Below are 26204 nucleotides of genomic sequence, written 5' to 3' on the forward strand. Positions count from 1 at the left end.
AATGGGGTATTTCAGAGCTACACAGTTAAGGCTCTTATACATAGCACAAGCAGAAAACTAAAATTCAAAGTGGAAAGGGATGACGCTGAAACGAAGGCAGCTGAAGAAACAGAGACTAGGATTTTGGATGCAGGCCATTAAGGAGAATAACAATAACCATACAGTATATTACATCCATAAAGTAGCAGAAAGTATTCCAAGAACTAAGCCGACATGGGAATGGAGAATGGAGATTCTGCTGATAGGGATGATTGCAATTAGGGATATAGACAATAGGCAAGAGGGGGCTGGAATCTACTGGAGAAAACTGGCAAAGGAACCAAGGCACTGGTAGCAAATAACTAGAGAGGGAAAGGGAGAATGGGAAGAGGCCAAGAATTTCTTTGGACTGCAGGTTAGAGACTGCCTTCCCTATCAAAGACTGATAGAGTAGAGGCAAAGAGAAAGAAATAGGGGGTGTCCTATACGAAAGATCAGCACTAGTAGTGTTTTTAACAGAATCGAGAACAGAAGCTGCCATTAAACAAGGAGTAATTAATAGAGCATATAAAATATTGCATGATAACAAAGAATCAATCTGAGGAGGTTAGAAAGGATTGGGAAGAGAGACTGGATAAACAATTCAGAAACAATGGGAGGATATATGTATGTCTCCCACATATGCAATAAAATCTAGAAGATTTAGGATTTTTGCTTGGAAAAGTTTACATAGATACTTATATCCCCCAAGAAGACACCAGAGTTGTTCCTTGGGTAGACAGCAGGTGTTGGAGGTGTGACTGGGAGGAGACACGTATTGGGAACATGTTTTCTGGGAGTGCGGTAGGTTGGCAGATTTTAAGGATTCCCTGCAGGATGCACTGTTGGAGATGCTAGGTGGGTGGATTGGTGTAACACGGGAGATTACTTTTCTGAGCTAGGATACACAATCAGAATTGCCTAGACATAGTAAGGCCTTGCTGTCTAATTACGGTGGCTGCCAAGAAAGCAATTACTAGAAAATGGAAATTAAAATCTAAATTAACTATACTAGAAATAGTGAATATAGTAACAAGAGATAAAACAACTGGAAATGAGAGCTTTAGAAAAGGGTAGGAGCAAACTACATAGGAAAATGGGAATTGTGGGAATAATACATACAGAGGAGGAATGAGGTTTAAAAGAAGGCAGGATTTGAAATGAGTTACTTAATGTCTGACTGAAAATGATTGGGCAGATTATAAGTGATTATTATAAGTGATTTATGATGTTTGCAACTGGCAGTGTGACAGCATGGTTTGTGATGTAAACTGCTTGCAACTAGGACTTTGTCAGTGTGGTTTGTTTTCATTTAGACAAATGTATGACTTATGTCTTGAAGTGATGGTTTAATAAAAATGTTTCTTGTTTAAAAAAATAGCATTATTTGAATAATGTAATGTTGCTTAGGTTATATGATATATAGCAATATATGTGAAGTACGTTTATTATTATTTTAATACGATTACTTTTGCATAAATGTAAAACTGTCTGTCACAAGTGATAAATGTTAAACAAAAACAAAAAAAAAAACAAAAAACACTACAAATAATTCGTATTACTTCTTTCTCATATATCCCACTCACCACCTATCCATTTTGAAGCAACTTCTATCTTTATATTCACTAACCATTCCTTAAATTCCTCTCTGTTTAACAGGTTAAGTAGGAAATTACCACTGTCTGGTTTACATCATTATACTGCATCTTTATCTAATTTTATTAATGCCTGGTGTGATATTGTTACTGAATGGGTCTCAAAGCTTTCAATTAAATGCACATGCTCCTGTAAAATATCATTTCTATCCAGCTCCTTAATCTTGGGCAGTAATATGCAAATTATATTTGAGATCTTGCTACTGAATTTGCATATTCTACAGAAAATACTCCAGTTTTTTTTCATCTGGATATCCGTCCTCTTTTGTTATATTTCCTTTCTAGGTCTCTGATACATCCTCAATACTGCAATTCAGGTCTCAGCTCCCACTCAAATAATATTTCCTGCTGAAAGCTTTTTTCTTTCTCCCCCAAACCTCCTAAGCTAAACTGTAGTTTCAGGTGGAAAAATGCATACCAGCATAATCCTCCTACCCTACCAATAACTACCACAGATCAGCCATTACTGTCCTGTTTTCTTCTTCAACCACTGTTGCAGTACCTCTCACAATCAGTATTACACCCCTTTTCCTATGTTCCTGATATATTGCAGGATGACACCCTAAAATTCTCTTTCAGTTTGACATGCTCATTTTTATCCAAATGCATTTCCGGTAACATTATCTGTGCCCTGCAATTTTTAATAAAATTCAATACTCTCTGCTTTTTGTCAACTTCTGGATGAACACATTCACTGTTTACTGAAAAATGGACATATTATACGTGATGGTTCTTTTGAATACGTTTTCATCTGCAGTTTACATGCAGACACCAATGGCTGCCAGATTGATCTGATATGCTTCTTCTCATCTCTATTTGAAGACAAGTCACATTCTCCCTGACCTTTCACTTGAACAAAAGACCTCAAGAAAAAAATACATACCTTTCAAAAAATAATCCCAATTTAATTTACAGCAAACACACAAAACTATACGCAATTTTCAAAAAAGAAGTCCAACCTTCCCAAAAAGTGCAGCTGCACCAGACTGATGGATGCACCCAGAGAGATCATCTATTCTAAAGTTAAGCCTAACCATTCTAATAGTCATATAATAGCCTGCGTTCCCCACTTAAGACACACTGTTATCTTTATTTCCCTCCCAGATGTCAGTACACAAACTTTTAACCTGAAAAAAATACACTGGCTAACCCAAAATGATGTTGTATGTAATGCACTATTGTATTAAAGATACTGAGGAGACTACTTGTATAATTCCTCACTTCTCAGAACTTCAACCTTCATTTTTTTACCTTACCTTTTATTTTTATTGAACTGCTTTGTCAATATTCATTTACTGTTTCTGTAATTTCAATCACGATACATTCTTCAGATCTCTTATGATTAATCGCCTACACTTGCAGGCTGCTTGTTTTTAGTTAGAAGCAGATACGTACAGAAAAATCTGAGGAAGTTACTCTGTATATGCAAAAAAGAACTATCACGTTTCATATTTTCCAAAACTTTTCCTCTCCTTCAAGTCCTTTTGCTTAAAAAATGTCTTTCTCCATGCTCTGTCCAAAACAGCTTTTGCCTTTCCTTCAGCTGAATCTTATTTGTACAGTTAAAAACAACTCATCTAAACAACTAATTAAATCTTCAGCTTTTCTTTCCAGCCTTTTGTCATTCCACTTATTTTAAATACTCAAGGGCAGTTGATTTATTTTTCCTTTAAACTACCAGAAGCCATCTCCTGTACTAAGGCTGTAATGTGAATTGCTTTTTGCACAACAGCTGTGAGATTCTTTGCAGCTGGAGTTTTTTTTTTCTTTTTTTGTTGATTTTCTTTACCTTTTCCAAACTTCTTGGTTGGCATTCAGGCAGTACTAATACTAGGCTTTTTTTTAAACAATTCTCAGTTTTCATACTGGGAGAGCTTTAATCACAACATATTACTTGGTCAGCAACCACAATGGAAGTCTCAAAGGTAATCTTTTGGATACCATGGAAGATCCAAGGTTGTCCTGCTGTAGCAAGTTTTTAAATTTTGGCTCCAGTCATCATGCTTTCAGATAGCCTGTGAAAATGACCAGGTTAAGGGGAAAGGCAGTATGAGTAAGGAGTCAGAGATGGAACCAGGGACACATCTGGATGCTACTGCAGGACAAGTGGAACTGAATTGGTGGCTTTTTTTTTTCCTAAATGCATGAGCTCAGTGTAGTACTCCTTTCCTAAGGACAATTGAAACTGATACAAGACTATAAGGTGTCGCTCCTTCCACTCATTTATGGCCTATCCACTGATCTCCTCCAGTTCAAATGCTACATCTGAGAGCTACTTCCCTCTATGGACCACACTTTCCTGCAAGGAATGCTTAGATAAACCACCCTCAGAATTTCAGCACCCAAAAGGTTAATAATTAAAGGCAGGTCTCGACACTCAAAGTTGCCCGCCCCCCCCAGTTCCTCCCATAACTATGGCATGCCTAAAATGTTAAGCTAATTCAAACGCCTACCCGTATTTATTATAAATAACCACTCATTGTAACACTGTCTCAAAAAAGTGCTCATCTGCCTAACGAATTCCAGTAGAAGGACTGAATTGCATTGAACAACTCCAAGCTCCTCCTTAATGAAGTTTAACTGGCTGGTATATATATTCTGGCCAGGATGTTTTTTTCCCTTTTAGCTGACTGGCAAGTTGCACTTCACTTACCACCAATGTGAACCTTGCATCAGGAACCAGAATAGCTCAAAAAAGGTACCACAGAGTGACTCCTATCCCAGAAGAAACCAAGACATGATGGCTTCCACAGCAGTAGAAGGTAACCATAGGATTCTCCTTTACTTTGTTTTTTGACCCCTTTGCCCACAGGCAGGGAGGCTACCAGCATGTCAATTATCACCAAACTCAGGAGAGCTTGGTTATCTAACACCCTTCTCCCTGGTTATGGGCATACTCATTCCTTCCTGCCAGCACCTCAGCTGCCAAAGCTTCTAAACAAACCTGCACAGCCTGGGTCTTAGTTAGGGCTTTATCCCTCTACAATACAACCCTGGCTCAGATGTTCCTTCTGCCAAATTAAATTCCAATCTGACAAGTTCCTGAAACTGATCCATTTCAGACAGTGCTGAGGCTTTCATCATCCAAATGTGAACTATCAAGTCTTTCTTCACACACTAAAACGGACTCCGGTACGGACAATGGGAGACTCTTCCATGCCTTTCTACACTCAGCAAAGCAGGAGAAAGGGAAGAAAATGAAATGGAAGGTTTCCTGGAATAACATCTTCCCAAGAAAAGAACATAACTCTTTAGTAGAGAGTCATATAGCGGACTCCCTTTAGAAGACTTTGTCACTGCTTATGACTCAGCTACCATCTGTATGGCAAGCAAAATGACAAAGCCCAAACTTTGAAAAATGCATTTGGTGAGGGGAGAAGGAATGGAATTTTTGGAAGTGTGAACAGCACTCCTGTCAATTCTGACTATAGTACGATTTTACCCAGATACAATCAAATTATTAGAGTTCACAAGGACAGGGAGAATAGGCTTGGACTTCTGCATGCATTGGGAGTCCTTTGCAGTGAAGGAGGAAAAACCTGAACCCCGGTGGCCAAATAACAGCACTTGATTGGTGAAGAACTCACTCAGCATTTACTCTTGGAAATGGGTTCACTAGAGGTCTACAGAAGCTACACAACCCCACTAGCACAGTTAAATTATAGCTATGCTGGAATAAATGTCTTAAATACATCCACCACTAGACAGGTTAGTGAATGGGACACCGGTATCCGAACATTTTGGGAGTAAAGTAGTATGCAAAATAAAGCCCTAAGCCCTTCTGTCCCTGAATAAATCTCTGTGTTAACTAACTGAAAATGTTCATTCTTTTTCAATCACAGAGATATGCAAGGAAAATAGGAGAGCTCAGAGTAGGCTGCAGAGAAATCAGGATTGGAAAATCACAGCCCTCATTAGCACCATGGCCTCCAAAACTCAGAGAGAGATAAACAATTTTCAGTACACAGAAAATGTGAAAAAAAATGGCCACAGCAAAAGGATACAGTGTGACAGATTCCAGGGAATAATCTGCCTTATTTCCTTGCCTTAGAGACAATATCTCTATTGTGACTTATTTGCCTTTTTCTCTCCATAAAGGATAATCTAACTGGGTACCACAACCTGGCAAACGCACTTGCTGGACACAACTTTTTGGTACTTCATTATTATGCAAATTCCACAATATTTTTTTATTTTAAGTTGGCTTGTGATTACAGTGCCTCACTTTCTAAATTCATAAAAGAAAAGGTATTCATTAAGAATCATTATACAGCCAGCAGAAATCAAGAAAAAACAAATAAGGCTGTCTAGGTAAAAAAAAAAAAAATCCCAGTAAGGAGAACAGAAAATCTGACATACAAAGACCAAATTCACCTTCTGTGTTGAACACTGTTTGAGAAGAGAGAAAGTGCAGATTCACACCAGAATAGAGGATGGCATTCTCAGTGTTGTGATGTTTGTTACAATTTCAGTAAATAAACACGTTCTTACCTGTATTGTGAATATGTGCAATATTGGTGCCATGCCTGGGACTCAAACTAGGAGAACCAGGATAGCTATCTTGTGATTTAGGGCTACGTACACTAAAACAACGAACTTCGCTGTCTGTTCCATTCACCATTTCTACAAACTGTCGACACCTATAATGCATCAAGAAAAAAGAAACCATCAATTTCTAGACAGTATAAACAATTGTAAAGTACAGTTGTGTACACTTACCATAAATGTAGATGTTCGAGTGTATTCACTGTTGCAGTCATTACATTTGGGTAATCTGCTGGCAGGTTGCCCTCAGTCGGCCTGATTAACAAAGTCTTGGGTCCTGCGTCAGTTGCTGTCCCTTCTTCCATGACGTCAAGTTGTCAGGGGTATAAAACATGCAGCCGACGCCATTTTCATCAGTTTTTCTTGCCCCAGATGACAGGTGCCCCCCAAATGGGGAGCCATATATATATATATATATATATATATATATATATATATATATATATATATATATACACATACATATATATATATATATATATATATATATATATATATATTATACACACATATAAATGCATGTAATTTAGAATACAAAAAATATACCTCCAAATAAAAGCAAATACAACAAAAAGGCTTTTGAGCATAGTAAAAGAAAGAAGAGGTATAAAAAGAGAAAAGTAGGGGCCTGGCGGGTGGGTAACCAGGACTGTAACAGTGAATACACTCGAACATCTACATTTATGGTAAGTGTACACAACTGTACTATGTTCTTCATGTTTCACTGTTGCAGTCATTACATTTGGGTAGAATCCCAAAGTTATGGTTGGGAGGATGGAATTATACAGCATTAGGAGCAGCTATAAGGCCCTGCAGGACAGCAGTGGCAAAGCCTGCTCTGGATTTAGAGAAGACAGGTAAATGGTAATGTTTGGTGAACGTATGAACTGAGCTCCAGGTAGCAGCTTCTAGAATGTCTCTGGTAGGAACCCCTCTGAGAAAGGCTGCAGAAGTAGATGCAGCCCTGGTGGAATGGGATCTGATCCCATTGGGAACAGGTTTACCATGATGCATGTAGCAGAAACAAATACAATGGCTTATCCATTTTGAAATAGTCTGCTTTGAAATAGCCTTTCCCTCTGCCCCTGCAGCAAATGCCACCAGTAGTTGCTCAGATTTTCTTAGATTTTGTCCCGTTTATGTAGAATCTTAGTTGTCTGTGTACATCCAATGAATGCAGAATCCGCTCCCCCTTGTTCTGTGGATTTGGGAAAAAAACTGGCAGATGAAATGGTCTGATTAAGAGCCACACTAGATACCACTTTAGGCATAAAGGATGGATTGGTCCTGAGCGACACCCTGTCTGGGTAGAAAATAACAAAAGGCTCCACTGCTGTGAGAGCCTGTAGTTCTGAAATCCTTCTATCTGAAGTGACTGCTAAAAGAAAAGCTGTCTTCCAAGAGAGAAATTTTATGTCTGCAGTAGCAGCTGGCTCAAAAAGAGGTAGGGTGAGCTTTTCCAACACAAAATTGAGGTCCCATGCGGGAGTTGGTGCTCTCCTGGGATGTCTTAAATTTTTGGCCCCTCAGATACTGCTTTAGCAGGGGATGAGAAAAGAGGGGAGGTTCTGCGTTGTAATGAGCTGAAATGGCAGAGGCATGGATTTTTATGGAAGAGAAAGATAGGCTCTTGTGAAGCATCTCAATTAAATATTGCAGAACCTGAGGAATATTGGGCATTGCTGTGCTTATTCCTTGTGCCTGGTTCCAGGCACAGAATCTTTTCCATTTATCAGCATAAGATTTTTTAGTGCTAGGCCTTCTAGCCTCCAAAATGACAACCATCACAGGTTTGCTGAGAGATGTAACTGGTGAAATTAGTTGATTAGCCATGCTGCAAGATTCAGAGTTTAGAGCTGAGTGTGCAGAATTTGATAGTTCTGCTGAGACAGTAGATAAGGTGTCTGAGGCAGGTCCACCGGAAGAAGGTGTGACATATTACGTAGGAGTGGGTACAAGTGTTGGCGAGACCAGTCTGGAGCAATCAGAATCATTTTTGGTTTTTCCTGTTTGACTTTTAGTAATACCTTAGAGAGCAAACACAGAGGGGAAAGGCATAGACTGATAGGTTTTTCCAGCTGAAGGATAGAGCATCCACTTTCCAAGCTTTTTTGTGATGGATTTTTGTGCAGAATTTGTCCAACTGATAGTTTTGGGGTGAGGCAAAAAAGATCTATGTCTGGGCTCCCCCATTTGCGTGTCAACATGCTGAAGATTTGTGGATCCAGTTTCCATTAGTGTGGGTCCATAAGATTTCTACTTAGTTCGTCTGCCAGAGTATTTTTCTTTCCTGGCAGGAACTGAGCTTGTAGATGTATTAGGTATGTCAAGGCTGTGTTCCACAAAGCCATGGCTAGTCTGCAAAGGGAGTAGGAATGGGTACGCCCCTGCTTGTTTATGTACAACATGACTGTGGTGTTGTTCATCTTTATCAGTAGTTGTCCTGGCTGAAGAAAGTCCTCGAAGGCTGTCAGAGCATTCTGTACAGCTAGCATCTCTTTCTGGTTGATATGCAGGTGCATTTGATTTGGGCTCCATTCGCCCTGAATGCATCTCCCTGCCCAGATGCACACCCCCCCCCCCAAGCATAATCTGATGCGTCTGTAGTAAGGGCTTGGGTGGCAGGGTGTGGAATGAATGAGTCCCTTGTTTTGGTGACAGGCCTCTGCCCACCATAGGAACTCTTGCTGCAGGCAAGGATTGACAGGAATCATTGTTTCCAGGCTGTGACAATGTTGACTCCATAAGCTTTTTATTGAAGTTTCCTCATATTTATTTATTTTATTTTTATTTTACATTTGGTGACCGGGCTAGTCCAACTGGATATATGTCCATTTTCAGTGGAGGCCCGAGGAGAAAAGCTCCAACAAACACAGAAAAAAAACACAATATCATTTATAATGTGAGACATTTACAAATGCAGCTAAATTGACATATACTAATCACATTCAATTACATTTTGTTGCATTTCAGTAAAACAGGTATCATGGTACATTTCAGCTATGGTTAGCCATTTGAACACATTTCCTAATAAAAATTTGTATAAGAGAAAACTTTGTATTTAGAGAGACTAGACAAGTGTATTTTAAGAGAATAAATCTAGACACAGAGAGAAAGAGAAAAAAAATCTATAATAGAATATGTAGAAGCTTATAAGTAGTCTAGGATAAGCAGAGCTAAGTTTAATCTGATGGATAGATGCCTAGACAGGTTTAGTACAGGGGCATAACCAGTGTGTTGTAAGGTAGAGTTTCAGTCTATTTTTGAAGAGTGATGGAGAGGGAAGAGAGGAAAGGTTACTAGGGAGAAGATTCCAAGTTTTTCCAACAGCATTAGAGAAAAGAGATTCACCAGCCTTGTTGTTAGGTTTAGAGGTATGTAGAAGATTTTTATGCGAGGAACGTAGTGATTTCAGATTTGTATATGGAGTGACGAGGGTAGATAAAATAGGAGTACTGAATGGTTTACAGAGAGTTTTATGGGCAATGGTTAGTTGATGGAATTTAATCACGTTTTGTAGTTCAAGTCATCCTAGCTGGTTTATATTTATGCAGTGGTGGGTTCTGTAAGGGTTTCCTGTTGCAAATCTAGCGATGTTATTGTAGGAAGTTTCCAGTTTGCTGAGGTTATTTTTTGAAAGGTTAGTAAAAATAGGTGAGGCATACAGGAGAGTAGAGATTAGATGAGTGTGAGCTATGGTTGTTCTAGCTGTATGGGAAAGGTAAGGTTTAATCCTATAGCGGGAGCCAAGTTTTTTGTTGACAGTTTTTATTGTATTGTTGATATGGGTGTCAAAGTTCAGATGGTGATACCCAATAGTTTGGTGGCTGGCTCGGGTGATATAGTGATACCACTGGTAGATGCAACTGAGAAATCAAGTGGAGAGGATTTGTGAGTCGGATTAGAGAGGAGGAGTTTAGTTTTTTTGGGGTTCAAAAGAAGGCAACGCTGTGTAAACCATTGTTCAACTGTGTTAAATATCTTCTGGGTAAGAGAGAGGAGTTCATATGTGGATTTGGCTGAGCATATTAGTGTGGAGTCATCAGCATATTGTATGCATGTGGCTTGGGGGATGGCTAGATAAAGGCCGTTAATAAATATTGAGAAGAGGAGAGGTCCTAGTATGGACCCTTGAGGGACACCTAGGGTAACTGGTTGTAGGCTAGAAAGAGTCTTATGCCAAATTACTACCTGTTGTCTTTTGTCTAGGTAGGACTGGAACCATTTTATGGTAGGTGCATCTAAAGATAGGGATTTGAGTATGTTAATGAGAATCTGATGATTGACAATGGCAAATGCTTTGGACAGGTCAATGAATAGTGCTGAAGAAAGGTTATTAAGGTTACGGGTTTTGTTTATGCAATCTGTAAAGGAAAGAAGGGCAGTGGTGGTGCTATGTGAAAGTCTGAAGCCATGTTGAGAGCTGGAAAGTAAGTTATTTTGAGTTAAGTAGTCAAGTAATTGCCTATGGATACATTTCTCCATGATCTTTGCCAAGGGTGAAAGAAGGGCAATAGGGCGGTAGTTGGAGAGCTCATAGGAGTTTCCACCTTTATGGAGGGGGATAATATGAGAGACTTTCCATAAGCTAGGTATGTGACCTTCAGTAATAGTCCTATTGATCAGAATGGAAATAGGATAAGCTAAGGTTTTGGCTGATAGCCGTAGGAAATCAGCAGGTAGCTGATCTGCTGAGGAAGAGCATGGTTTTAGTTTTTGTATAAGGGTTAGAATATATGCAGTTGGTACAGGTATCAAGTGAAAAGGAGGGGGTGAGGTAGAGTTATAAGAAGGCAGAGTAAAGCTATTTGGTGATAACTGACTAGCTAGTGTTTGGATAGTATTAGTAAAGAAGGTATTAATTGTATTGGCTATATTCATGGGATTAGTATGGTCAGTATTTTGAGGGTTAGGTGTGGAGGAATGACCTGGGAGGAGTAACTGATTAATGCTAGTCCAGAATTTTTGAGGGTTATTTTGATTAGTTTGTTGGAATTGTTGGTAGTAATTTATTTTATCAGAGAGTATAGCTTTCTTAGTGTCATTTCTTAACGGTCTAAAGGTTTGTTGGTCAACGGGGTTTTTAGTCATTCTCCATTTGGCCCAATGTTTATTTCTAAGGTGCATTTTCTGTTTGGTTACTTTTGAAAGCCATGGGGCAGACTTGGTTTTAACTCTAATGAATCTGGTTGGAGCATGTTGGTTGAGAATGGTGAGGAAGTTAGAGTTAAAGTAATTGATGGCTTCTTCTAAAGGGAGGTGTTTTAATGGAGACCAATTGCAGGCTCTTAGTTCTAGTTCAAATAGCTCAGGGTGAAAGTTCTTTTTGGATCTAATATTTTTGACAGATGTTGGATTGGGAGTATGGGTTTTGTGCCTGATAATATATACAAGTAAGTGTTCACTTATATCATCAGGGAGGGTTCCTGAATCGTAATTTTGATTCTGATGGTTAATGAGAATCCAGTGTAATATTCTTCCTTTCTGGTTAGCTTTATTGATCCTGGTGGGCAATGTAATAGTTTGAGAAAACCCATATAGGTTAATATGGGTTGTAGGGAGGCTGTTACAATAGCAGTTCCAGTCAATGTTTATGTCTCCTAGGATTATGGTTTCTTGAGGCAAGTGTTGGGATAGCCAGCAAAGAGTATTTTCCATTGTGGCAATGTTATTACCAGGAGGAAGATACATGCAGATGATATAGATGGATTTGGCATTGTTAATATGAAGTTTGGAGATGAGGATTTCAGCATTGGAATCGAGAGGTATTTTACAACTGTGTGTGGTTAATTGTAAGCCTGATTTAAATAGAATAGCTACCCCTCCTCCTTTCTTGGCTACTCGGCCAAGTCTTAGTATGTTATATCCAGGTGGGATGATTTCATTATCTTTGGTAGCAGGTTTTAACCATGTTTCTGTTAGGCAGAGGATATCAAAGGAATATAATTCTACTAGAGCTTGGAGTTGAGGAATTTTATTGTTTATGCTACGTATATTGAGATGGGCTACTTGTAGGGAGTTAGATGTTTTAGTAAGAGAATTGTTAAAGTAGGGATTTTGGTTAAGGAGAGTACTAGGAGATGTTGTAGGGCCTGGGTTAGGGTGGATATCTCCAGCTTTTATTGAGAGTATTAATCTTATATAGCTTGGGTTAGGGAATTTGTTGTATAGAAGTGGATTTTTCTTGAGATTAAGTGTGTTACATTTAATATGTAGTATTCTATGATACTTTGCAAGTAGATAGTTGGGTGAAGATGTTATATTAGCATGGTTCAAGAAAAGTGGAAGGGAAAGAGCATTGGTTTCCTTATTAGGATAGTGATGGTCTAGATGTAGTGGGTATTCATAGGAAGTGACTAAGTAGGCAATGGTTAGAGGAAGAAGTAGTAGTAGTGTGAATAAAAGTAGGATAAAAAAGGTGTGGGATGTTTAATCATTGTGGAGGTTTACTATTGGATGAATATAGGTATAATTTAGAAGTACAGGGGTGAGGATGGAGAAAGTGAGAAGGTTGTGGTAAGAGAGGGAAGTGTTAAGAGAGGTAGATATAAGAGAATATGAGAAAGGTGGTTGAGTGTTCTGAGTGTATTTGGAAAAAGGAAGAGATGTGGCCAGCAGATTCTAGAAGTTAAAGGAAGAGGTGTGGTCAGGAGATTCTAGAAGTTAATGGAAGAGGAAGAGGTGTGGTTAAGTAAGTATAAGAGTAGGACCCATGGGGGTGGGTGGGAATTTGGGGTAGGGAGGGGAGCAGAGTGAGCCCGCAGGGCGAACGGAGCGGGTTGAGACAGCTACAGATGCAGTTATAAAAAATAATCAGCACAACTGTCTCCAGAAGGTAAGTTTATAAGACAGGAGTGGGAAAAGGGTAATTAGAGTTAAACATAGAAGAGGTAGGTGTAGACAGTAGAAGTAGAGGGTGAAGTAAGAATGACTATTAGTAGTTAAGGAATAGCAGGAGAAAAATAGTGCAAGTATCAGGGCAAGAGACACAAGAAAGAGAGAATAGCTGGGGTAAGGAGCCCCCTAGTGGACAAGTCTGATAATTACAAGGCTGATAAGAGAGAGAGTTAAAGTACAAACAAGGAGAAAATTAGGTAGACAAGGAAGTTTTAAAAAGGGGATGGGAAGAGTGTATGTGAGATACAGCAGGGGTGGGGGATGGAGGCTGCTGGCTGTTTTAGCTCAGGACTTTCTCTAACCATGTAGTATAGGTACAGTAGAAGAAAGTCTTTCTGGCAGGAATTATTCCACAAACATACTTTGCTGGTGCCCTTTGGAGAGGGATTGTAGGGTGGAATTATTCAGTGAGGTGAGCTTCTGATAAGTAGGAGAGGGTCCTTTATGCTCCTAAAAACTAGTGCAGGTAGCACAAGATAAGCAGGAAGCTTGAGGAGGCAAGAGAGAGGTAGGGATGAGAAGCAGTAATTATCACATAACAAGTTAAGCTTGCTCATACATCACACTAGTCAATCAGAGATACATACATTAATAGCAAGTAACATTTCTAAAAACACAAGCCTTATAGAAAAAGGGCTAATCATTCACAAAGACAGTATCAGTAGGTATCAAGTAAGTCTTTCCAAACCCTTGTAGGCAACAATGTGTTACTTTATACTGCTATATTTCAATACTCCTTAGAAGTAGCACTGAATTAAATGTAGCAAATTAGTATATTTAACTATTTCAACTGAAGTATTAACAAGTCATTTTAAATCATTTTAACAAGTACTATACTAGAACTGGAGTCTTGCATATGGAATTAGTAGAATGCAGGAAGCCATGAACCCCAAGGCCTGCAGAATTTGTCTTGCAGATAACTGGGATTTTGTGGCCACTTGTTTGAAGTAAGTCATCAATTGGATTTGTTTTTCTGGCATGAGGTAAGTCATCTGGGCAGTTGTATTCAAGCTTGCACCCAGGAATGTAATTATTTGAGAGGGTACCAGTTGTGATTTATTTTTGTTTATGGTGTACCCTAGGCAAGTTAGAAGCCTTTTTACAAACGCCAGATGCTGCAGAAGTGTGTCCTTGTTTTCTGCCTGAATTAAACAATCGTCCAGATAAGGATAAATTTGAATGTTTCTTTGTCTGCAAACTGCAATTACTGGTGCCAGGCACTTTGTGAAGACCCTGGGCGCAGTAGATAAGCCAAAGGGCAGTGCAGAGAACTGGTAACGCAAATAGCCTGCTTTGAAGCGGAGGTATCTTCTGCAAGATTCCCTGATTGGGATATGCAAGTAAGCCTCTTAAGTCTAGAGTTACCAACAAGGCATCCTTGCCTAGCATAGGCAGTAACTGTTGTAGAGTCAGCATCATGAATTTTGGAATGTCCAGGAATGTATTTAGAATGGATAAGTCCAGAATTGGATGCCATGATTTGTCTTTTCTGGGTACCAGGAAAAGTCTTGAATAAAAACATTGTCACTTTTCCTTTTCTGGTACTAGCTGAATAGCCCCCATACTCATGAGGGACATAACCTGCTTCTGGGCCTCTGCCCACTGATTTGTAGTGCGATCTGGCCATTTGTTTGGGATTGGCAACATGTGGAAATTAAATCTGCATCCCTGGGATACTATATTTAAAACCCACTTGTCCTGGGTAATTAGATGACAATTTTTTGCATGAAGTGCTAGTTTTCCCCCCCAAAGGGGTTGCCAAAAGATAAGTGCTTGGAGATGGCAGAGGAAAGTCATTGAGACTGCTCACCGTAGGGAGGTGCCTTGCTACTTCCAGATTTGGAGGTGGAGGCACCCCATTGTTTTGTTCTTTAAGTTCCTTGTGACTGAAACCTGGAGCCTTTGGAGTGTCTGGGTTTGACCTGAGCGGCTCTGGTGGGTACTGGAAAGGACCAATGCTTAGTAGGCCAGTGCCTACTGAACCTGGATGGCTGCACTTGTAGGATATCTTTTACAGTTTGCATAGATTTAGCTTTGTCTTCCATCTTTTTCAAAACTACTTCTGCCTTATTACCAAATAGACTGTCCTGTTGTAAAGGAGCATCCAACAATTTTGCTTTAAAATGATCAGGCAGATTTTGCTCCTTGAGCCAGGCATGCCTTCTTATTACAGATCCAGTTACAGCGGCCCTGCAAGAGGCCTCCAAGGAATCAAAACCACATTGCAAATTATGCTTTCCAACTTGTTCTGCTGAATGCAATAAATCCTGTAACTCTATTTTCCACACAGTCAGAAATCAACATTTTCTGTTTAAGTAAGCCCATGACATGTTGCTGATATTTAAGCATATGAAATTGACAGTTTAAAGCCTTGATTGCCAAGGTTGCAGATGTGTAAACCTTCTTACCTCATCTATCCAGCGCCCTGGAGTCTCTATCAGAAGGGGTAGGATTTTTAGCAGTAGAAGCCTTAACACCCATGGGACCCTGAGAAATGGTTTCAGGGTCAGCAGTAGGGTTTTTAAAAAGGAATTTGTGGGAGTCAGGAACCCTGTAATATCTGTCTGGCTTACTAGAAGCCAGAGGCAGGGAATCAGGAGCCATGCTGGATTCTGAGAAAACATCAACAACAATGTCTAGAACAGGAGGTATAGCCAAAGGCCTATGCTGAGGAAGAAGGAAATCCCCAAGTCTCTTTTTAGATTCTGAAAAATCCTAACTCTCCCAATGAAAATGCTCCCTTAAGGTATGCTAAGTTTCTCCAAAAGAAAAATCCTCAGGAGGAGAAACAGAAGGGATGGATTCTTCTGCATCAGAGTCCTCATAAGGTGGAATAGATAATTCCTGATCAGAAGAGGAATCAGAAGAAATGGAAACCTGATCTGAAGATTCATAATCAGTGCCTTGCCTAGGCCACTTAGCAGGAGGGGGTTGGGAACCCCGATCAAGGTAATTAAATCCTCAGCCATTTTGATAATTTATTTTTAGGCATAGGTGCTTGTGCACGTGGCCCAAGCGTCGGTTTTTTTAGACATAGAAGTTGATTTTGGCCTAGGTTTTGAAGATGGCGTTGGCTTAATATACAAATGTTTAGGCCTGAAAACACCCTCAGAAGCTGGTGCCTGCTCAGAGGCTTTGGACCCATCTAAGGTAGAGACATCCGGTGGTTCAATACTTAGAGTCTCATGGCATACCGGACTCCGAATGGGTCTCAGTAGAGGCCTGCAAATCAAAAGTAGCGGGTATCAGGGGCTGCGAAAGCACCTCACTGAGTACCGACAAACCGGCGACTGGCTTAGGAGAAGCTTAGTCATCGGTTTTGGACCTCAACGGTCTGTCTTTTTCTTTGTGTTTTTTGTGTATTCCGGTAGTCAGATTGTTAACCAATGACATTTCTGGGTAGTTAAATCTGAAGCCAAAATACTTAGATGCAAAAATATACCGACGCTTAATAGTGCATTGGTTAAATTTAGCACAAAACCAACAGCAAGGCACATTGTGATCAGGGCCTAGGCAAGGAATACAGTACAAATGAAAATCCTTATGAGGTATTTACTTCCCACAAGTAATACAATTATTAACTTTTACTGGCATCGGTAAGGAGCAAGAAAAAGTTTCCCCAACAGGGTACTTGGCTTTATGTTGAAGACTTCGGTTCTGAAACTCGAAAACTAAAATTTCAGGAGTCGGCCGACCGGCACTTGCGAACTGCTCCTGCTTTGGGCACTGCGCGGCAAGAAAGACTGATGAAAATGGCGTTGGCTGCATGTTATACCCCTGACGACCTGACATCATGGAAGAAGGGACAGCAACCGACGCAGGACCCAAGACTTTGTTAATCAGGCCGACCGAGGGCAACCTGCCAGCAGATTACCCAAATGTAATGACTGCAACAGTGAAACACGAAGAACATCTTATCAGCATTTTTGTACTGACATTACAACTTAGGAGTTCCCATTCAATATTTACAAGGGACCTTTAAAATCTAATGTACTCCAGGATTACAGAGTATGCATATATGTCAATACAACAAGAGAGCAGATGTGTGTGTGTCTGTTACTATGTTTCTCCAGAAAAAAATATTAAAGCACACAGTGCTATGAAAACAGACAGCAGTACACATCTCAACTTCATTGATTAAGAATTTTGGACAAATCCAAAAATAATGAACAAAAAATCAAACTCAGCGATCATTTTAAAATACTACACTAACTTACTTAAAAAATTAATAGAACAGGTTTTTCATCAACATGCATTTTCTGAACTAGGAAACTATAATGTCTGGCATTACTGATCAACTCTAATCTTAAGTGATTTACCAAAAAAAAATCAGAGTCAAGAGGTATGGACAGCAGGATGAAACAGAGTGCTGCTTTGTAGACTTAACAGCTTCATGATCAAGACTGTTTTTTTTCTGCTACATTATCTGCTTTGAAGGTTTAACAGCTTCTGAAAGCTGTTTTACCTTTTGCTGATGTCAATTGCTGGCCAGCACTGTCTCCTGTTAATCCCTAGCATAACACCCAATCTTGCTAGAACTTAACTGTCTAACAAGCTTTTGGTAAGCACCCTTAAGTGCTGTTATGATTGGATCTTTACCTAGGGACATGCTTAAACTAATTTATCTTTTTCCTGATTTCAGAGTGTAACTGTAGTACATTAAGTACTACAAAATGTTTATAAAGAATGACATCTGGTTGTATACCATGACAATGTTTACACGTAGAATGATACCATGCTATACAACATAAAAACTGCCTTGCCAGTGTTACTTGTGCAAGTGCATCACAAAAATTTCCTCAAAAGTCAACTCTCACTGAAGGAAAATTTAAAAATATGCAAAGTAGTACTCCTGTATTAACAAAGGTAAACATTCCAGTGACATTAGGACTGTGACAAGAAGTACTGCCAGCCATGCCAGAAGTATGACTTGTATCAACACAGCTTGCTGGGATTTTGTAAATAATTATATGTCATTTGTATATCGAACTGATTTTTACAGATGCTTGTGCAGAAAATGTATTTCTGAGGTTTGCTTGTGTTAAAATGCGTTAACAATGCACCCTGCTAGAATGAAAAGAAATGTACATGTATTACTGTAACTGAAATAAATGTACATGTTTTAACAGAGGACACTGGGACAGCAAAGGTTAACAAGCTAGCTTACTTTAAAAAAATGAGGGACTTTTTTTTTTTTTTTTTAAAAGGGAAATGTAAACGAGCTGTTAAACCATTAAAATAACACCCCACAGTGCTGAACAGGACCGGAGACAGTGGGTCTGGAAAAAGTATTTTGTTCATTAGCTCAATAAAAAGAGGGGAAGCCCCAGGCACTGCCATAAACATTCAGATGTGTATTGTAGCAGCCTATGCTAAATTCCTGTCTCAGCTTCAAAGGGGAATAGTGTGAGAACATAGAGTCAGATGACCAGATGAGATCATTCTGCAAGCCATCTTGGATATTATATTTTACATGGAGTAATCTCTCAGGAGGGAGTATTCTGTTTTGGGGAACATGACTAGAAAGACTGCTCAAGTATTTCATTGTGCCTTACTCTATCAAGTAAGTTATTAGGGAATAGTACTTCCCCTAGATTCAATCAGGAATATAGTGAAGCTTAGTTTAGATAGTTTTTCTTAGTCTGAGCTTGTCCATCAATGTTTTCAGTATTGCCTGTGATTTGAACTCTGTGGCTTACTGTAAATATATTTCAGTATTTTTTTGTTCTTTTATTTATTATTAAATATACTTAAACTTTTATTGTGGTTGGCCCTTGTAGAAAGTACTTAACCTTTGAGAGTGCTTACATTTATTTGGTGACACTGTGTGGGCTATTCCAGAAGGCCTAGCCATCTTGGTCAACTACTACCATTTGTATTAGTACTAATATTACAAAGTATATTTGGACACCCTTTAAGGACCTTAGAGTAGATAATTGTGGAGTGTCTGATGGCAGTGGTAACTACCTTACACTCTGGACAGAAGGAGGCACAGCAAGTAAATCTGTGCCAGCCTTTCCCAGGTGTGTGTGTGTGTGTGTGTGTGTGTGTGTGTGTGTGTGTGTGTCAAAATCTCTGTATGCTGGTGTCAGATACTTGGGGCAGGGACATGAAGCACTGGGTTTACACACAAGGTGCTGGAGGACTCTGCTTGGACACTCAGTCAAAGACCTAACCATACAGCTGTACCAGTGGGGAGTCTTAATAGGTACCTGGAGGGAGACAGATATAGAGAAATCCAGACCCTGGGCCGAGTGTGTTCCCTGTGTGATCTTAAGAGAAACCATGCTTGATGCAGAGAGGTCTGCATCTGGAAATACTGAGTATATCCATTTGTATTCCAAGTGCAAGCCCGTCTCCAAGTGTCAGTGGTGAGGATTCAGGCTCCTTGACTACTGGCTCAGTGTGGGGATGTTGCATATTAGTTGGCAGTTGTGGGACCATCACTCATCACATAATGGTTGGCAGTGGTGGGACCATCACATACTGGTGTGATGACAGGAGGTTCTGCCAGCCATGCCTGAAGCAGAGTAGTGGATGGCAGTACCTGCTGTCATCACAAGGACCCTCATATTTTACATCAGGGGAAGGAAATGAAAATGTATTACCTTAGGAAGGACAAATATCTGCTGTTAATTAAATTAGGGTCAGATCTACACTTGTCCTTCAAATGTACTAACATACAGTAGATATAAAAAGTTCACACACCCCTGTTACAATGCCAGGCTTTTTGTGATATATAAAAAAAAAAAGAGACCACACTAAATCATTTCAAAACTTTTCCCACCTTTAATGTGACCTATAACCTGTACAATTCAACTGAAAAACAAACATATCTGTTTGGAGAAAAAATATGAAAACGCACGATAAGCTGGTTGCATAAGTGTGCACAACCTTAAACTAATACTTTGTTGAAACACCTTTTGATTTAACTGCAGCATTCAGTCTTCTTGGGTACACACATGCCATCAATTAAAGAGACTCTGACTAACCCCAAATAAAGTTCAGCTGTCCTAGTAGGATCTTCCTGACATTTACTCAATTGTCTGCTACAGCAAAAGCCACAGTTCGCAGACAGCCTACAAAGCATCAAAGAGATCGCATTGTTGAAAGTTATCAGTCAGGAAAAGGGTACAAAAAAATCCACAGTACTGGATATACCATGGAACACAGTGAAGACAGTCATCAAAAAGTGGAGACAATATGGGACAACAGCTACGTTGCAAATAACTGGACGTCCCTCCAAAATTGATGAAAAGACCAGACGAAAACTGGTCAGGGAGGCTGCCAAGAGACCTACAGCAACGCTGAAGGAGCTGCAGGAATTTCTGGTTGTGTACTACATGTGACAACAATCTTTTGTATTCTCAGTATGTCTGGGCTATGGGAGGTAGGGTTGCAAGACAGAAGCCTTTTCATACACAGACAAACATCCAGACCCAGCTAAAATTTGCAAAACAATACATAAAGTCTCCCAAAAGCATGTGGGAAAATGTGTTATGGTCTGATGAGACCAAGGTTGAACTTTTTGACTACAATTCCAAAAGGTATGTTTGGTGCAAAAACAACAATTTGCATCACCAAAAGAAAACCATCCCCACAGTGAAGCATGGTGGTGGCAGCATCTTGCTTTGGGGTTGCTTTTCTTCAGCTGGAACTGGGGGCTTTATTCAAGGTGGAGGGAATTATGAACAGTTCCAAATACCAGTCACTTTTTGCCCAAAACCTTCAGGCGTCTGCTAGAAAGCTGAAGAGGAATTTCATCTTTCAACACGGCAATGACCCGAAGCATACATCCAAATCAACAAAAGAATGGCTTCACCAGAGGAAAATTAAAGTTTTGGAATGGCCCAGCCAGAGCCCAGACCTAAATCCAATAGAAAAATCTGTGGGGTGACCTGAAGAGGGCTGTGCACAAGAGATGCCCACACAAACTGACAGATTTGGAGCACTTTTGCAAGGAAGAGTGGGCAAATATTGCCAAGTCAAGATGTGCCATGCTGATAGACTCCTACCCAAGAAGACAATGCTGCAATTAAATCAAAAGGTGATTCAAACAAAGTATTAGTTTAAGGGTGTGCACACTTATGCAACCAGCTTGTACGTTTTTTTTTTTTTATATTTTTTTCCCCTAACAGATTTGTTTTTCAATTAAATTGTACAGGTTATGGGTCACATTAAAGGTAGGAAAAGTTTTGAAATGATTTACTGTGCTCTCATTTTTTTATATCACAAAAACCCTGCATTTTAACAAGGGTGTGTAAACTTTTTATATCCACTGTAGGTCTCTGTCAGTTAGCCTTTCATTCCATAAAGCACAATCTCATGTTTTGAAACATACGGAAATAATAAAGACTGGCAAATTATCCTCATATAAAATGGAACACCAAACCTGAAAAAGAAGTATTCCCACAGTATAAGTGAGGGCTACCTATTTAATCACACATGAAAAATGTAAAGTCAGGAGCAATGCCACTGCTGACATAGGTACCAACAAAGCTACTTGTACAACATACACACACTTTAGCAACACTAGTTCATAGGTTCATACTAGGCTATCTGCCCTAGGGCATTTATAAGCCTAGCCAGAGTGTGTTTGGCTTTCGCCACCCATTTTAAATTAATTTTGCTATGCCCCTTTTCGAGGTTAGTATACTGTGCCTCTGTCTAACAGTGACACAGAAGTGATACCCGGGGTAAACCTACGATCTCCCATCCACTCATCAAGATTCCTCTTGAAGAGAGTCAATGAGGGACTCTGCCTAACCTGGACTGGGTTATGAATCTGTCCCTCCAACATGTCCTATTTATTTCAGTGCTGAGGTTCAAGTCTCTCGAGCATGTAGCTTGATGGGATTTGGATTTTCTGAGGTGCAGCATGTCCATTAATTCCGGGTTGGACATGGCTTTATAAGTCAGGCACAGATCGCCTCTGAGCAGGTGGTATGCCACTGAGTAGAGCTGGAGTTTCTTTAACCGGGCAGCATATGGCATCTGTTTGAGCCCTTTGATCCTCTTGGTGAGGTACTTTTGGGGTCTTTCCAGTTGCTGCAGGTGTCTGGTAAGGTACATCCCAAAAGGGGCATTGTACTCAATTATGGGCCTAATGAGGGATGTGTAAAGAGGCACGATGACCTCTCCTGATCTAGATGTGAATCCCTTCATGATTAGGTGGGCTATATAAAACGTTTTTCTAACCACTTTGGCCACGTGGTTGTCAAATGAGAGATTGCTATCAACTTGGGCCCCCAGATCCCTAATTACTTCTTCTGTACTTAATGATTACCACCTATGTGGTAATTTGTGGGCACTTTGTTTTTGCCAAAGGGGATGACTATACACTTTTTGGCGTTTAGCTTGAGGCCATGGCTCTGGCACCAGTTGTCTGTTTCTATGAGGCCCTTTTGGAGGATGCTTGTGTCGGCTGGAGAGACGATTATGGCGCCCAGTTTGCAGTCATCTGCAAACTTGGTCAGCCACAGTCCTTCCGCGTTGGCCTGTACCTCGGAGAAATATATACCGAACAAGAGAGGCCCCAGGACTGAGCCTTGTGGGACGTCACTTGTAACTGGTTTGGAGTGTGACATGGCTCCAGCAATTCTAACCATGTGGGTTCTGTCCTTGAGCCAGTTTGCAACCCGTCTAGTGACATAGGGGTTTATATTTAAGCTGGTGAGCTTATCTATAATGCCCGAGTGGGGTATTGTATCTAAGGCTTTTGCGAGGTCTAGGTAGGCTGTGTGGACCACCTTCCCCGCGTCAATGGCCTTGGTGACTGTTTCAAAGAAATCAACCAGGTTTAAGAGGCAGGATCTGCCCTTAAAGCCAAACTGGGTAGAATCCAGTGTCTGTAGGTCCCCAATATCTTTATTTATGAGGTCCATGATGATCCTTTCCATAGCTTTGCAGACCAAGCTAGTCAGGCTTATGGGGCGATAGTTTCCAGGATCTGTTGAGGCACCAACTTTGTGGAGAGGGACTTTTGCTGTACGCCACTCTTTGGGTACACATCCTGTAGTAAGGCTGAGATTGAACAGTAGTTTTATGTTTGGGTTTAGCTCTTCTTGGAGTTCCATGTAGGACGCAGCCCGGGACACTGTCTGGTCCTATTGATGCTGTGTTTTTTGCTTTGGAGAGGGCAGCTCTTACCTGAGTATCTGAGATGTCAGGGGGGCAGCACTCTGTTGGGATAGATATTTGCCCTTTTGGTGGGGAGGGGGGGGGGGGAGAGGTTTGCGCGGAACCTGTCAGCTAGGATGTTGGCAATGTCTGTGGGTTCGGTGTATTTTTTGTCATTTTGGACTAATTCTGAGCATATCTGGGAATTCCCACCCAGGTTCCTAACATAACTAAAGAATGCCTTGCGATTATCCTTAGTGTCCTGTGCAATTTTTCTCTCGAAGCTGGCCTTAGACGATTTTATGAGTGCCTGTAGTTTTTTGCTAATACTGATCAGAGATGCAGGTAGAAGCTGGCAGACTGTAAACTTGTCACATTGGAGAGTCACAAATTCACCATGTCAGATCCATGTCCTGTTCAACACTACAGAGGATCAAAAGATAAAGTTAAAACTCACTCCCCTTTTTTTCTACTTAGGACAAATACCTAATAAAGAACAGCAGAATCTGGTAAAAATGCAAATTCTTTTAAGTAAATATTCAAAGTTTTAATCCACTTTTTTTAATACTAAAAAGAGCAGGTATTTAAGGTTCTGATCCAACCTGCTATAAAGACTGTAAAAAGCAAGCACAATGGCTACAAACATTAGCTTTTATGGGTGAGGGATAAACAAAACACAGTGAGTGTTATGATCCTTCTAGGCTACACATATAACCTACTTATGCACATTCCTTGAAGAATCTGCATGACATGTGCAAGCAATAACAAATAAAAACACATTTTTGGTAAAATGAAGTGAAGTACTAAAAGACTACACAGGAAAATACAGAGTAGCTATGAGAACGGAAGAAAATGCGAAGCAACCAGAATAATTAAAGTTGTCTCTCAATTATACAAATACTTGAGCAAAGGCTGCTGCTCCTCCGAAGCATCTATAAACACTACTGGTGAAAACCATGAATGAAAATTGACAAGAATGTAGCTCCCACTGTATTTCATGTAGAAGTAATAGACTGCAGTTTCCCATTACACCACAAGGTGGAGCTCTTTTTCAGGAATATAAAAGAATTTCGAAAGTGAAAAAGAGGACTGGAACACTAGCTGAAGGAGGGAAGACAAACACGTAGCTAAGGGAAACGGGCCTTGCAGCATGACTGGATTTTCTTTTCTAGTGCTTTGGGACAGGGAAGTGAAGTAGCAGAATGTGTCTATCTCTGGCTGAAATCCTGGATGATGGTATTTTGTGCAATCAGGAGAGAAGTATGAAACTAGCAGCTCCACGCCTGCTATGATTCAGCAAGAAAAGGAGTTCCCTTGGGCCTAGTACCAAGAAGCCATAGATGATTACCAGAGTTCTGGTAGGTGATTTTCTACTTTTCTCGGAGGAACCACGGCGCCTGGTTACTAGGATATTCTCGATGGAGTGGCTAGAGGATCTGGCAGTCATTTTTATAAGGTTGTGGTCCCCCCCAACTGCTTTGTGGATTACAAATAACTGGGATCCATATGAACTCCAACTTGGGCCCCATCATGCAGGCAGCAAGACTGTAAATAGTCACTAGCCAGTGAGCAAGGTATAATAGAGTGTTTCATAGTTGGCCTGTTTAGAATTGATCAAAGGGGGTAAGAGGGTGTTAGTACTGCTGCCCTAAAGAATCTTTACTGTTCAATGACATTGCATTTCTTCATATCTGTATCGTTGTATTACTCTTTTATTGCTTAATGACACTGCATTTGTTACCCGTGTTTGTATTGCGGCATTATAAAGCTTTACTGCTCATTGATACTGCCTTCTTTGTACATGTTTGAATGTCAAGACCTTCTTCTGTTGAGTTCTGGGGAACAGGGTGAATATATGTTTTCACTGCATGCAAATTCTCACCTTGCCTTACTGCTAACTGGTGCACTGTTGAAATAATTTGTTTATGGTTGTGCTATTGCCTTTTTAAACTAGATGTGTCACCTAGAATAAAATCTGTCCCTCTTGCCATCTTGGTGTGTTGGGCCTTAGGACTGTCACCAGAGTCAGGAAGGAAGGAACCCATATCTTCTTCAGTTACACCTGCGGGTGCGCCACATTTGGGGGCTCATCCGAGATTGTCTGTACTGCCTTGGACTCCACCCTATTCCCCTGTACGTGTGGAAAGCAAATCCAGCAGAAACAAGAACTCAGAAGCTGCAGTTTTACTACCCATAAATACTATAGGGCCTGAAGTTTTGAATGCTTTGGGGAAGTATTGTAGAAAAATGCACAGCCATTCACTGGGTTTGGCTACCGCAAATTGCGTTTCTTTTCTGGCAAACAACCCACACCTCAAGGAGAAGAAGATTTTGAATCCTGGATGGATCAGGCCTCACAAGCCCGAGAGGAGTGGGATATCCCAGAATCTCAGAAGAAGCAGCGGAAAGCTGAAAGTCTAAAGGGATTAGCTGCGGATACCAGACACAACCTAAGGATGGGTAAGCAAGATTGTATGGCTAAGGACTATTTAGGAGTACTGCAGGATGTGTTTGGAAGGACAGTGTGTGAACATACATACCAAGAAGGTGGTAAGAAACTATCTGATTACATTAAGCAATTAGATAAAATGCTCCACCAGGTCATCCTAAAGAAGGGGGTGGATCCGAAAGTAGCTGACCAGGTACGGATTGGACAAATTTTACAGGGAGCTCAAGCTATGGACCCCACTGTGTGGAAAATCAGGATGAGAAATAGGGAAGAGGCTAACTTATTCTCAGTTGGTAAAGGAGGTGAGGGAAGAGGAAGCCCTGTTGGAAGCCAAATCTCAGTGTTCAACAGCAACTAAAACAGTGAGTAAACACCAGCAGGAGCCTATAGCCATGCTCACTACTCAAATAGGAGTCGTGGGCCAGAGTGTCCGCTATGTAGAGGTGTCAAAGTTGCAGATGCAAGTGTCTTCCCTGACTCACCGACACAGTTGCAGAATTGCAAAATGCCGTGGTAACTTT

General features: G+C 40.4%; 1 protein-coding gene across 1 annotated transcript in view; it reads right to left on the reverse strand.

The window, feature by feature from the left end:
• Nucleotides 1–26204, reverse strand: part of RANBP10 (RAN binding protein 10) — a 1949085-nt gene that overhangs the window by 612766 nt on the left and 1310115 nt on the right. Inside the window, exon 9 of the mRNA XM_044081464.1 lies at nt 6165–6313. Within this exon, the coding sequence (XP_043937399.1) occupies nt 6165–6313 (149 nt within the window). The remainder of the gene's footprint in view (nt 1–6164; nt 6314–26204) is intronic.

The sequence above is a fragment of the Protopterus annectens genome, chromosome 8.part0 (genome assembly GCF_019279795.1).
Source record: "Protopterus annectens isolate FY-2018-M chromosome 8.part0, PAN1.0, whole genome shotgun sequence".
In the NCBI taxonomy this organism is placed as follows: Eukaryota; Metazoa; Chordata; order Ceratodontiformes; family Protopteridae; genus Protopterus; species Protopterus annectens.